The 14,975-nt window shown below is 44.5% G+C and overlaps 1 protein-coding gene across 1 annotated transcript; it reads left to right on the forward strand.

The window, feature by feature from the left end:
- Window positions 1-454: 454 nt before the first annotated feature.
- On the forward strand, window positions 455-12,876 carry LOC103357370 (sodium- and chloride-dependent GABA transporter 2-like; the record flags this gene model as incomplete). The annotated part of the gene is made up of 12 exons (XM_008281913.1): window positions 455-630; window positions 715-805; window positions 897-1,029; window positions 1,813-1,947; window positions 3,514-3,617; window positions 4,046-4,170; window positions 5,434-5,546; window positions 5,644-5,781; window positions 5,870-5,972; window positions 7,862-7,962; window positions 9,881-10,051; window positions 10,169-12,876. Coding segments are annotated over 12 exons (1,546 nt in total), but the record flags the coding sequence as incomplete, so codon positions are not given.
- Between the last annotated feature and the right edge of the window lie 2,099 nt (window positions 12,877-14,975).

Here is a 14,975-nt window from a genome sequence, read left to right on the forward strand (position 1 = left end):
CACTATATTTAGTTGACAGCTCGTTGTGTGAAGGCCATGTGTTTAAGCGCAGGGACAAACTCTGCCTTTGCACCACGTAGAGTTTATGGACTGCTTCCCCAGGCACATTATTCAATCCGACACAGACAAAGACATGCTTCTGTAGGAATTCCTCCCTGGTTCGAACATTTACCATCATCAGATTAAGGCCTGAATTTCATTAGCGGACGCAACAAACAGCCATTTGTTTACTCAAACAGCTGACACTTTGTAACCCACTCAAGGCCTCATAGGACGATCATTCATTCCTGATGAAGATATACTTGATGTGGGCTGCAAGTCGAGTGTCTCAACAAGTGGAGGCTTTCATGTGAAACTCAATTGGAGTGGACCTGATAACAGAAATGTGTGCCTGCTTGTTTTGAAGCTTCTTTATCTTCCATATATTAGATAAAGATACCATCTGCTTGTGTAGCTCAACACACCCTGTTCCCGTCTGTGTTTCTGCAGGACTCGGCTACGCCAGCCAGGTGATGATCCTGCACGGTTGCGTGTACTACATCGTCATCCTGGCCTGGGCTCTCTTCTACCTGTCCTACAGCTTCCAGGCGGAGCTGCCGTGGTCGCACTGTAACAACACGTGGAACACCGGTCAGTAAAAGCAGAAAATGAAAAGCTGCTGTCAGCGTGAGGCTGCTGTGCAAAGAGCTAACTATTGTGTTTGTTCTCCTGCAGAGGCGTGTGTCCTGTTCAACCGACACAACCAGACCGGTAACGTGACCGGCCTGCCCGACAACGCCACCTCTCCCGTCATGGAGTTTTGGGAGTGAGTGTGTTATCCTCAGAGCATTGATCGAGATGTTGATCTTGGAATATCAGCAGGCATTAACAGCAGCGTGTGTGTGTGTGTGTTCTAGACGGGAAGTTCTCCGCCTGTCCAACAGTTTGGACGAGCTGGGTCCGATCAACTGGAAGCTGGCTCTGTGTCTGGCCGTCGTCTGGCTCGTCTGCTACTTCTGTGTCTGGAAGGGAGTCAAGTCCACCGGAAAGGTGAGCAGGAAACGCTGCGATGACGGCTTGGTTTCCCCGCTACGTGACGAGGAAGTTGCCGGTAACAACAAGGAGCAGCAACTAGAGCATTTAGCCACAGTTTCTAGAAAAGCAGGTCATGGGAACATTCTGCAACAAACTTCAGGTGTTAAATACATGAATGTTTTCATCCAGCCTCCTGAGTTGTCCTGTTGTGTGTTCACTACAATGATGCAAAGGAAGCTTCTTTGATCCCTCCAGTAGAATATTATTTGTATTCGCCTCCTACGTCTTTTAAAACATTTTGCAGATATCTAGAGTGCACTATAAATTTCCTTGACAATTATGTGGAAGCTCTGCTCGTGTTCTATTCACACGCCAAAGTTGTGATTAGTGGACAACCCGCTCTACCATCTGAGCCACAGCTGCCATCAGGAAGTACGAAAGCAGGAAGTGTTGCCCAGCAGTTCCTAAAAACGTTCCCAGTGACGTTGTTCGAGTGGAAAAATAATTTGGAATCTAGAATGAAATAGTTTCACTCTGAGTTTCTTATTTTGAACTCATGATTGATGCAAGCAAACAGAACGTGACGCTTCCGCACCTTTAATGTATCAGATGAAATAAGGGGCCGACTTTCGCATTAATTCTGTGGCTCCACCGCCGTCCGTCAACAGGTTTTAATTCTCCCAACTTTCCAGGGTTCTCTTTTATAGTAGCACTGTTTGAGGACATCACCGTCACATCCTTCCTGTTTTTCTCCGAGCCGTCCTGACCACATCCCCGCTCGCTGTGTGTACATTCTAGGTGGTGTACCTGACAGCCACATTCCCATATGTCATGCTGTTTGTGCTGCTGGTGCGCGGTGCCACTCTGCCTGGAGCGATGCAGGGCATCGTCTACTACCTCAAACCCAACCACACCCGCCTGGCCGACCCACAGGTACAAAAACACAAACAGCGCACAATTTATATGTCTTTAGACGCCACGATATTTTCAAAAAAACGTCATGTTGGAGGAAATTCTTCTAGTCGTTCTTGCAGGTGGTATGGCTGCTCTTATAGGTAGGGCGCCACTCTGTCAGGTGAGGAGGTGAATTGTCTGCTCTACAGTACAGTAGGCAGGACTGTTTATGGTGGTGAGATTAAATTTGTGGACTTTTTGATCTGCAAAAGTCTGTTTTAAATGTCCAGGTGGGCCCTCATGCAGAGCACAAGTTCCATTATTTAGAGGACCAGTGTGATACAGACCAGAAATGAAGCGTTTATAGTCAACAAAAGGAACAATTTTACCACCAGAGGAAGCTGCTTTGTCGCTTCAGTCGTTACTTTACCTTAATTTTATTTTTTTTTAGTTTGTGTGAATGAAAATACTGTAACCTCAGAACCCCCAAACCCACTGGTAGGCTTTAAAGGCTTGTTAATTTATAATTTTTGAAATAAAAAACAAAAAATTACAGCATTCACATAGCAAAAAACTGCAAAACAATAAAGAATCGTCACTCTTTGAACTAATTATATGTTAATGTAAGTTTCTTCAATTAAAAAAAGCAAATCTAAGCTAAAAATCGTGCTATTTCAAAAAAATAACTTTACATGTCTTATTTAAAAGTTTGCAAAAACCGCAAGCCGTTTGAAGTAATCAGTTTCTGTAGAAAACAAAAAAAAATACACTCCTCAGCAACTAAGAAGCCGTTACTGACTCAGCTGCAAACAACCGTCATGTGACAAAAGTTCAGGGACTTTTCAATGAACTGGAATGAACTGCAGGTTGTGTTTATAGAGAGCAGATCGGGGACAAGGGTGGAAACAAATTAAAAGTAGTGAAATATTTATCTGTTTTTTTCTAGTATTTGCAAAACTTATGGGCACTTTGTAAACATGTTGATTCCAGGTTTTTTTCCTATTTTTGTCAAACGAAATTCTCCGAAATCATTTTTTCATTATAGAGATTTACGGCATTATAACTGTGTCATGCTGCACATAAAACATTTTGAAGTTCTCTCTGCATCCAGCCTTGCTTGTGCTGTTTCCGTGGACTTTATATTGCAGTGAAGAAATGAGGACAGGAGCCAAAATACTGCTGAGAGTTCACAGGGTTCATAGCATGAAGGTATTTAAATTAAATACAGCGGGAACAATCACAAAAGAAGCACGGAAATATTACTCATTGAGGAAGGAATTGTTTGGGTCCAACTACCACTTCTGTTGCACTCTCTATACACTCAGTAGTGGCTTTTTTTCTTCCACTCTTCTTTGGAGTTATTTTACAGCATCAGCACTTTCACAGAGACATCCCCTAATCCAAAGAGTCTGGAAAAACACACATCTACCCAGGGTTTATCTTTTGTATCAGGTTATCTGTGAACTAAGTGAGTGTAGCGTGTATGACTTGCCTTTTAACCTAAAGAGCAGACAGATAAAGGATATCAGCTGGCTCCTGCTGCCTCTCATCTGTCCTTTCATTTTCTCCCTTCACTCTCTCCTCTCTCTCTCTCTCTCTCTCTAGGTATGGATGGATGCAGGGACCCAGATATTTTTCTCTTATGGAATCTGCTTGGGAAGTCTCACAGCCCTGGGCAGTTACAACAAATACAACAATGACTGCTACAAGTGAGACATTTTGTCACACACACAACCGCACAAAAAGCCGCCACACAGCGTCTCCTTCCACTCAGACAAACCATATTCACTGAAATGTAAGATGTGAGCTCCCTGCTGGTCAGATGGCTTCCAGAAGGAATGGCTGGAATGGACAGAGAAAACACAGTGATACAGCCACACCTTAAAGAAAAGCCCTCGCTGCCATGTTTCCCACACTCTACGACTCCCTCATGCACACTCACGGAGGAAGCCAAGCACTTGACTCTTGGCTCGTAACAGGGGCAGAGCTCCGCCGTACGAGAATCAAACCCTCGCTGGGTTCTGCGCAGTTTTCCTAACAACACTTTAATCCTAGGCGTACCACTCCTTTTCGTGTTAAAATGTATTTCCAAATTCAAGTTGCCCTGCGCCTAATGAATGCCATTGTGTGTTTCCAGGGACTCCTTCCTGCTGTGCCTTCTGAACAGCGCCACCAGTTTCCTGGCAGGATTCGCCATCTTCTCGGTGCTGGGCTTCATGGCTGAGGAGCAGGGCGTGGACATAGGCGCCGTGGCCCAATCAGGTGAAACAGGGTGTTTACATGGAGGGAGGGTTTCCACTGCAGGAAGTTGTGCCACACCTTTGTGCATGGACCGCTGTGTAGAACCTCTTTAAGAGCCTTTTCAGGGGAGAAATTGCGACTCCTGACGAATTGCTATATGGTTTAACTCCTCTTTGAGTCCTCGCCATCAACAATGTAAAACTCGCCATGCATGCAGACATAACAAATAACAACACAGCAGCCGACAGGTTCCCACCATTGTTCTATTATGTACCTGCTTATAGAAGTAGAGTTGCGTCCAGTCACGCTTGGGATAGACGTCATGGTCAAGCTGTTGCAGAACTATTAGAAACAAAAATGAAAGATTGAAAGAGCTGATTAATGGGTGTAAGCCTCGTGTCTGCTCCGAGTTCCTGCAATGGAAAGAAGTGAGGAGATGGTGTTTTTAAAAAATGGGTTCAGATTCAGCAGCAAAGTTTCTCCGAGCTGTCGCACTCTGGCTAATTTTTTATTTAGATTATTTTTTTTTGATTCTATCGTTTTTTCTTCATTTTATCAGTGAAACAGAAAAATCTCGTCACACAAAACAGTCCTCCCAGATATAGATATTATAGTCCCATTAGAAGCTAATGCTAACACAATTAAAAGCCAGCGCTTTGAAGCACAAAATTTGGGAACTCAAACTATTTCGCAGCCGTCTTTACAGTTCAGTCAACAAAACCTAAACTGAGAGCACCACTGTTGGACGTTTAACCTGTTTAAAAGGTTTATTTTAAGCTCGTCCTGTGTACAGTGGTGCTCTACAATGCCCCCTAGAGGCTAAATCTGTATTCATCCTCCACTGAAAATAGTCCCCAACAAATCCACTATTTAGCCAGTTCACAAAACGTTTGTTAAAAACCACCATGCGCAGCTGTTTCAGGAAGTTACTGAGCTTTTTTTTTAAACAGGAAATTATATATTTGTGACCTGTATTTAAAGATTTACATGAAGAGTTCATGTTCTGCTTCAGCCAGCATTGAGAATACATGTTGTTTTATCTTTATCGTCAGAACTTTCTGGATGAGTTTTACTTTAACCATTTTACCTAAAGTAATAACAAAAGACCTCAACTTATCTGTTGGAAATTAGGGTGTTCTTTCATTTTTATACATATTTAGTCAAGTAACATGTTGGTTTATTATGTAATATCGTTTATAATATGAGAAGAATGTGAAACATACCTCATATACACTATGAGTAACTTGTACTTTCTGTTGTTGTGTTTTCCTTCTGTCCTCTCAGGGCCCGGCCTGGCCTTCATCGCCTACCCGAGAGCCGTAGCCATGATGCCTGTTCCCCAACTCTGGGCCGTCTGCTTCTTCCTCATGATCATCATGCTGGGCCTGGACACACAGGTACAGTCACACCACGTTTGATAAGCTGCATTTAATGCCGCTGATGTACTGATTTATCAGTGAGCACACATGCTGACCTCCCCCCTCTGTCACACAGTTTGTGAGCCTGGAGGCCCTGATGACGTCGGTGGCCGACCTGTACCCTCACGTGATCAGACGAGGCCACCGCAGGGAGCTGCTGCTGCTGGCGGTCTGCATCGTGTGCTTCCTGGTTGGGCTGGTCATGGTCACGCCGGTAAGTCTCGCTCAGGTTGTGTACGTTCTCCTCCGGGCTGTTTATTGATATAGAGTAATGGAGTGTTTTCTCCTGTGTTGGTCTGCAGGGTGGCCTCTATGTGTTCCAGATCTATGACCACTTCTCCTGCAGTGGAGCCAGTCTGCTGCTTCTCTCCATCTTCCAGTCTCTGGCCATCGGCTGGGTCTACGGTACGAAACCTTTCCTTCTCTAATTTGCTTTCTTTTTCTTGTTTCTCCTCCTGTTTCTTTCCATCTCTGTCCTCTGTTTACTTTTTCATGTCTTTTTACTCTCTCCTTTATTTTCCAATCTTTCACTCCTATCTTCTTCTTGCATTTTCTGTCCTTGTTTTTTCCCCTTTTTTCTTTCCCTTTCTCTTCAGTACTTTTCTCAGTTTTCTTTCACTTTTTCCTCCACTCCTCCCTTTCTTCTGTCCTCGTCACTTTTCTTTTCCTATTTCCTTATTCATCTTTGCTCTTTGTCCTTTTCTGTATATCTATATTTCCCTCCATTCTTTCTTTCTTTTTCCCTTTCCTTGTCTCCTCTCTTCTTGTTCTTTTCCTTTCTCCTTTTCATAATATTCCTCTTTTCCCTCCTGTTTCTCAACTTTTCTACACTTCTTTTCCTCTCCCACTTCATTTCCTATCCTCCTTTCCTCTTTTCCTTTTCTTTGTCACCTCACTTCATTTCCTCCTCTTTTCTTTTTTTTTCTTTCTTTAATCTAGGATTAATTTAATGGAAAAAGTTCCTAGCAGCCTATTTCTCTCTGTCTGAGTTTAATTAAAGTCTGTTGGAGCTCAGACAATAGGATTTCACTTTCTGCCAAATCAGAAAATGCCAAAACAATCTTGAGCTGATGGTTGTCATTTCATATGGAAAATCTACATAAAACTTTTTTTTTTTTTTTTATCACTAATGAATGTAATTCCTGAAATCTGATGAACACACACACAGTCGAGCTGTCCACTTCCTCCCCTCCTCCTGCATTCCACTTGGACTCAGTAGACAGTATATTAACATGGCTGCAGCTACCCACTGTTGTAAGGAGACTGGCTCCTAGCCAGGCCCCTGTCTGTCTCCTCTGGGCCCTAAATCAGCCCCCGGGCCCCGTCGCCTCTCAGTCTCAGTCTGGCGGCCCCAGGGAGCCCCTATCCCAGCCAGACATGGGGCTCCAAAGCATTTCCAAAAACACTGTTTGTTTAAGTGCGAGATGAGTGGAATGTGTCACGTAGATACATCGGGACAATGCGATCGGGATTTAGACGGCTAACTTTATATCTGGTGAAGAATTAGGAGCCGGAAAAGTTGTGACACGTCAAAAAGAGTCGTGCCACTGCAGGAGATGACGAACAGGCTGGATGTGTCGGCAGAGAATGTGTGCGTGTGGGTGCATACGAATACCGGCAAAGTCTGTTTTTATGACTCTCCCAGCAGTAGGTGAGTGCAGCAGTCGAGCTGCGCAGAGGGGTTTTTAAGTGGACTGGGTAACACGGCGGTCAGGACTCCACTGCACCTTTTCCCCCTTTTTTTTTTTTATGGCTGTGGGAATTTACAGTTTTTTAAGCACTCTGACAGCCACTAACCCTCTTCTGCTGCTGGAGGAAGAATTCTAGAAACTCAGGGAAGATGATCTACGCAAAGAGGGACGCTTAAAGTCACCAAAAAACACACGAGACATAAAAAATAATGTTGATCACCTTGTGTTTGTGTCACAAAGTTTCCTCGTTCCTTTGGAGAGATTAATTCTACAGCCTTTTGCAGCAATGGCAAGGTTATAGTTATCTAATATTAATAACAACCTTCAGAATTGCAAGCTGTTTCTGAATCAAATCTGGCTCTGCCACCTTTTCAGCCATGCCTATCTTATAAACACAACTACTCCCCTCACTGTTGCTGCAAAACAGAAACATGTTTTCTTCCTCTTGTTTCCCTGTCAGGGTCTTGTGCATTTTTCTTGTGTTTTCCGCTGTCGTGGGAGAAAAAAAAAAGTTTTCTAACCAAAATTTTGGCCACCGCCACCAAACCATGATGTCAAACTGAACCGCAACCAAAGCTCACGGTGCTCTTGTTTTGGCCACAGGAGCCGACCGCTTCTGCGCCAACATCAGGGACATGACTGGCTACAACCCCACGCCTGCCTTCAAGCTGTGCTGGAAATACTTGACCCCGGCCGTGTGCACTGTGAGTAGCCTCTCCCCGCTGACCCGCTTTCGCACTCTTCAGTGTCGGCATGCTGTGAAATAGAATGCAATTAAACGCAGTGTTGGGATTTCATTCAAACTCCACCTTCGGCCTGTCAGCTCATCCACAGTGACTATAAAAAGTCCCACTTGGAAGTTTTCCTTTTTTTTAGTACTTTTCAGAATTGAATCATGGTCAATTTAATTAGACTTTTTTTTTGTCAGACTCTGCCAGGCCAAAATGGAAACAGATTTTTCTAAAGTGATGTAAAAAAAAATAATTAAAACTATAAAATGCAAAGTGAGTGATTGCACAAGTATTTACCCTATGGGAAGTTTCTCATCTAATTCAACAAATGTGCTGCCAGTTGTTGCTACAAGTCACACAATGAGTGAAACTGGAGACCATCGGAGTGCAGTGAAAGTGACTGAAGTGTATAAATACACCTCTATCTGGAAGGTCCAGTCATAAATTAGTACTTCTGGCTATACCATTACTACACCATTGAGAAGATAAGAACACTCCAAGCCTTTAAAAGGTTATTGAAAAGCATAGGAAACCTCCTCCATCAGAACACAGTTAAAATCCATCATTAATAAGTGGAACAAGTGTAAATATGCCTCCAGCAGGTTGTAGTTAAAAACTGAGTAGCCATGCAAGAAAGAGGCTAGTGAGGGAGGCCACCAAGACACCTCCTTTGAAGGACTTACAAGCTTCAGTAGTTGAGATGGAAGAGAAAGTGTACTTTATGGTAGTGTGGCGAAGAAAAAGCCACTGTTGGGGGAAAAAGCAAATCTTGACAAGAGTTAGCCAACAGGTACGTAGTAGACTCTGAAGTCTAATGGAAGAAGGTTCTTTGGTGTGACACTGCACATCTTCATCCCATCATCCCTACCATGAAGCACGGTGGTGGCAGCATCATTGTCAAGTATCAGCATACAGCCAAAGCTACACAGAAACAGCTTAAGGACAGGTCAGAGCCCAGACCTCAAGCCAAATGAGAATTTATGGCTGGACTTGAAAAGGGTTATTAACTCACCATTCCCATCGAACCTGAGCATGACTGAGCTTGAGCAGTTTTGCAAAGAAGAATGGGGGGAAAACTCCAGATGTGCAAGGCTGATGGAGACACATTCACACAGGATTAATGCAGCAATCGCAGCCAAACATGCACCTGCTCAATGGTGAAAGTTACGCAATGACTTATTTTATATTTGTAATTAATTAGCATTACTTTGTAGACATCTGTTTTCACTTTGCCACAACAGGATGTTTTTGTAATTTCTCATGAAAAAACAAATCCAAACAAATTGCACATGATTTGATATTGAAAAGCAATGAAAAGAGAAAAAGGGGTGGATGCTTTTTATAAGCACTGAACCTCAGCCGACAAGCAGTCCACTGATGTGTCTGGATTTCCGTCATACCAATTAGTATTTCTTGTATCTCGACGGCAAAAATCAGCTGGATGCTTGTGTTTTTTAATATCAACTGCGGCAGGAAAAGCAACCCTCAGCTCCTCTGGCAGGGTTCTAAATGCACTCCAGTGTCAAAAAAGACGTAATCTGCAAGCTGATCTCAGCTGAGGGAGGTTTTACGTGTTTACTGTGGGGAGTTCGAGGTGTTTTGGCAGAGCCAGGCTGTTTGCCAGTCTCATATTATGAGAGTATTAGCAGCCTTCTAATCTACCTCTTACCAGCAAGGAAGTGAATAACCAGCTATTCATCCACAGAAAGCTATTTAAGTAGCTGCCTCAGAGGTGTTCAATCCAAGCTGCAATTAAACTGTGTTTGTCATTTTTGGCATCAAATGTTGACGTTTAGCGAGTAGCCCTGCGGTGTAAACCTGATCTACTTCTGTGTAATGGCATGATAAATAGTTTCTCCAATGTGTGGTCCTTTTTTCTTTTCTCCTTAAGGCCACCTTTGTTTTTTCCCTGGTGCGTTGGTCTCCGCTAAACCTGGGGAAAGGACTGGTCGCTCCAGCTTGGGCCACCGTCCTGGGTTGGCTACTTACCCTCTCATCCGTCTCCCTGCTTCCCATCTGGGCCATCTACGCCCTGATCACCACCCCAGGAACCCTGCCACAGGTAGGACCAGCACATTTACGTTTGTCTGAGGAAGCTGAAATGTACACAACAAAAGATGAATTCAGAGTGTTTAGGAGCGTTATACAGTAAACTAACTGTGACTTTTTCACCTCGCAGCGCTTCCATCGTCTGTGCAGCCCCACCAAACCCTCATCCCTGGCCTTCCACCCCTTCTCCCCCAACGGCTCGGCGCTCACCTACAGCCCCACACTGCCGCTCACCGAGAAACCAAAGGAGCCGATCACAGATCTCATGCAGGACCAGAAGACCTGAAAACAATGAACAACAATCGAACATTGCTGATGCTGCTCAGCCAATCGGGTGCGCCGAACGGGAGAGTTAACGCAGCTGGATCCCAATGGAGGGACCGGATGCTCGAGAGACTTCATAAACAGACTAAATGTGTTCGGACTTGGCTGACGGGGCCTGTTTTACATCAGAGGATTGTCAAATGTGTTTGAATCTGGAGGGCACCACCACTGTAAGCTCAGCATCCTGGAACCCACTGCACGCAGGTGTACATTTAAAGCTCGGGTAGGCAGTATTGTTTATTTTTTTTAGCATCATTGGATAGAACTCTATATAAGCTTTAAGCATATCGTAATTCATTTGGTTTGAGAGGAAGCTAGACTTCTGCGCCGCCTCTTGGTTGAAAAATCAAGCCAATGATGGGAGATTTTAGCCAATCACAGGGCTTTTCACCCACAGTAGGTGAGACAGTACAGAGTTGGCAGCAAGAGGAGGAGGTGGTGGCGCATTGGGTTAGATGGAGAATTCTTGGGTGAAGCTACAAATGAAGGTTGTATATTTTTAAATTCTGGCTATTTGGGAGTTTTGTTATTTTGTTTTTTTTATCCAAGATTTTTGCCTACCCCAGTTTTAATGGGACATTCAGGTGATCAACCATGTGACCAGATTTCTACATTCAGATTGTTGTTTTGAAGATAATGTGCAGAAAACGTACGTTTACGATCGACCAAGTACGTCCGCCAGCTCGTGTGATAGAACGTCATGGACATCTGGCAGCACCTGTGTGGAGTGAAGGCAGCCTGGGTTGGTTCTGGTTCGCCGTCAAGAGGCCTCTGTAGAAGATCCGACCCTGAATTGGGACACTGTTTGCGTAACGTTTAAGAGCAGCTCCACACCCTGTTCCCGGCCACCACAGTTGGTTTTTGTATAACAGCACACACTCCTGGATCTTAAGTGTTTTATTTCCTTTCTTAGCATCTCTCTAGCGTCTTTTTTTTAATTTTCAGTTACTGTACTTGAGGACCATGTAACCCCTATAGCCTTTCAACACACACGATGCAACTGAATAGAAACGCAGATGTCCCTTCTTTTTTTTTTTTTTGCCAGCATCACACAGTTATCATTACTTTTTATACTCTCTATGAGAGCTTGAGAGATCACCGCTTGTGTTAACATGTCTGCTTCGATTTTGACTCTCCAATGAATGTTTATTGATTTCTTTGGGTGAAGGTATCATTTGAAATGACTCCATGAGTCAGACATGTGTTCTCATTGATTTATTAGGATTTATTTTTTTTTGTATGTGCTTCACCCTCTCATGGAGTTTAAATGGTTCATAACACGCCTTAGACCAAGTTGAGCTAGTGCAGGAGTTGCATTGGCTGCTGTTTACTGCCGATATTCAAAGTGCTAACTTGATTATATTAGCACTTTGTTGCTAACAAAATAACTGACATGTGCAGTAATCCGTTTTTCATCCCTTACACATATTTGTTGTTTAAAAAAGTGAGCAGCAAAGTTTGCAAAAAATTTTTAGAAGTTGCTGTGCACGTGAGAAAGTGCAATTTTTTTTAAATTTTATTTTATTTTTTACGAAAGGCATTATTAGCACATATTTGCACTGTAAACAAAAGTCATTTATCAAGCTGGGAAACATGCAATCATAGCATCTGAATAAGCACGCAGCATGACAGTGTGGCTGCTGCTTTTGGAGAAAGAAGAATCCACAATAGTTTATATTCCAAATGTTTAAGTTAAAATGTTTTTTTTTTTTAGTGACTCCACCACTCCATAGTGATTGTTTTTGCAGAGGGCTTTAACTGTAACATTTTGAATGGTAACATGCAGTAGACATGAATGATCTCTATGCAATGTACGGATGTTTTTAGAAGAAGGTACATGTGCAAATGGGAGAAATCACGAAGAAACACGGTCTCATGTTTGTTTTCTTTTTTTTTTTTACTAACCCCTGACGACATGCATGTATCTGTCTGGACGAGGCTGGTGTGTCATCATCACTTCTAAGCCCTTTAACAAAAACAAGTTAAATTCATAAAGTCGTTAGACGAGAGCTGGAAGGCGTGCAATGTCAGATAAGAACATGCTTTAATAATTTACTTTACATCCTGCTTTCTTGCCTTTTTTTTTTTATTTCATCGTCATGACGTCTATTTTTCAGCGTCTCAGTGGGGTTTTTGGTTGCAATGTGAAATCACCATCAACTCACTGTACTGTAAGTCTGGGACAGAATGTACTCTTCACTGGGATTGCTTGTGTAAAAAAAACCTCCAGAAGCATTTCTCGAGCGAGTGTTCGATAACGTTCAATGATGAATCAGTTCCGTATGCAAACTTGAAACTGCTGTCATTCAGACCTGGATCAGTGTTTTTGATTGAAATCCTTTCAAAAAAAAATCGTTCCTCTTGAGATTAATTTAACAAGAGGCAGCTCCAGAAATGCGAAAAAAGCCCATCTGGTGTCTTTTAAAAGGCTTTCATTTACTTCAGACTGATCCAAGTGTGTTGTCATCTCTGTTTACAGGTGTGCCTCTTTATTTTAAAATGGGCTTTTTTGTATGTGCACCATTGTTTTCTTTTCTAAAATGAATATATCTATATATATCTGTACGTTGTGGAGTTTCTGCTGATTGTGTTTGTTTCAAGTTGAGTGAGGAGCTGTGTGTGTGTGTGTGTGCAGGTGTGTCAACAGAACTGCGTTTACCTGTCACCCAGGAGACGTCGCTCTCTCCCTCGGCGCCATGGTAACAGATGCTGGGAACACACCTGGTTTCCACGGCGAGAGACGAAGGGGGGTGGGGGGGAAAAAAGGGACACTTGGTCAGCTGTTTAGCCGAGAACAAGCGCTCTGATTGCCGTTTTCTCTTCGCCCTGATGGGAATTGCTGGTTTAACATCCATGAAGGGATGGAAAGGAGGAGGCGAGATGGAAGGAGGATGGAGAGGGAGGGGAGAGAGGCGAGCAGAAGCAGCGCCGGGGGGAATTCTGACACCACCACTTAGACAGAGCCTGCCGGTTATGTAAAAGGCTCGGCTTTGTCAATTAACCGTATTGGATTCCCTTCCCCTCCCAGCCGCCGTAGGAAGTGGGCCGGTCCCCCCCTGCTCACACGTGGCTCGGCACGCGGGGGGTTCACACACACAACTTGTTTTGGTGACGCGCGATACTGTATGCAGCCCGCTTTGCACGTGTGATCCGGGTTACTGTGTAAATGTGTGTGTGTGGATACGACGGGGGCGGTTTATGTCCATATGGTTGCTTTGGCATACATCTCGCTTTCAGATGATAGGGATTAAAAACGATCCAATGGGCTGAGTGTGTGAGATTCAAAGCGGAGAGAGGAAGGAGGGGAGGGAGAGGAGGACGTTGTAGCGGGGGGGATGCGAGCCAAACGCTGTATCTGTGTGTTGTTTCAGTATAGCTTTGAAAGATGCTGTGGAAAGTTCATTAGTGCTCCGGCTCGGTGCCATTAGTTTGCAGCTGCAGCACTTTTCATCACATGTATTAGCAGTTCTTTTTCAAAATATGTGGCAGGAAAACCACAGTTTCTCAGGGTCCATGTTGCCGTCACACCGCCCTGATCAAACATCCTTTTTCACACGCAGCTCTCGCTGGCTCTGTCTTTGCTGGTGTCTCTTTTTTTTGTGCTCCTGGAGATACACTTGACAGTTTGGTGTAAAGGAGAAGCAGTCAGAGGGGGGTTGAGATGAGACTTGAGGACAGGAAGGGAAAAAAGAGACGGGCAGTGGGGGTGGGAGATGGGTTGCGTAACAGCTGGGTGATTTGGACGTGAAGTTCAGCTCGACACCGGATCCAGGGTGCAGTGGTGGCCGTGTTGAGGCAGCAGGGCCGTAGGTAGCACTTCAGAGGTCATGAGGTGAAGCTGGGCCCCCCCGCTCTGTGCAACCCCACCCCAGTTTATCTCGTTTGGACACAGCTCGTATCATCGGCGTGGGTGATACCACGGCGGGCTCTGACAGGGGTGCCGAGGCTTTACGGCGGCAGCACACCGTGTTCCCGTTTTTGGCTTCCGCCGCCCGCCCACATGCGCTCTCACGCCCACTCCCTTTTCGCTGCATCCGCGCTTGCCCACACCGCTCCAAAAGGCTTTGGATTAGCGCGCCGCTTTTCGCAGACACGGTCTCTCGCCGTTTGACGCCACAAACTTGAAATGCAATATCCGCTCTCAAGTTCGGCGAGGCTGGGGAGGTTGGTGTGCGCATCCACAAGAGAGAGGCCTTCTTCTTGGCATGCAGACAGAAACCCCCCTCCGTGATGTGCAGAGGTAATAGCTGTTAGGTGACTCAGCACATGAGCTTGGAACTTTTAAGAGTTTTTTTTTTCGAAAAAAGCTCCTGTTGGCTGCCCTCTGAGAGCTTGTGTTTGTGCATGAGAGAGACACGGTGACTTCAGCTCCAGTGAGCTACGCATGGCTAAATCCCTCTCAGCACACAAATATGACATCCCATTGGCACCGGCACACTCACTTCCCTAAAGCTACAATAAATAATCAAGACAGCTCGCAGGGCAAACACAGTCACACACCTGCAGAGTTCTTTTTTTTTCTTGACTTTTCAAACCCGAGTGAGGCCATACAGCACCCAGTGTGTGCACAGATCTCCTCCTCCTCCTCCTGCTCTAACACACCATTAAATGTC

Source organism: Stegastes partitus, unplaced genomic scaffold (assembly GCF_000690725.1).
Source record: "Stegastes partitus isolate 25-593 unplaced genomic scaffold, Stegastes_partitus-1.0.2 Scaffold250, whole genome shotgun sequence".
NCBI lineage: Eukaryota > Metazoa > Chordata > Actinopteri > Pomacentridae > Stegastes > Stegastes partitus.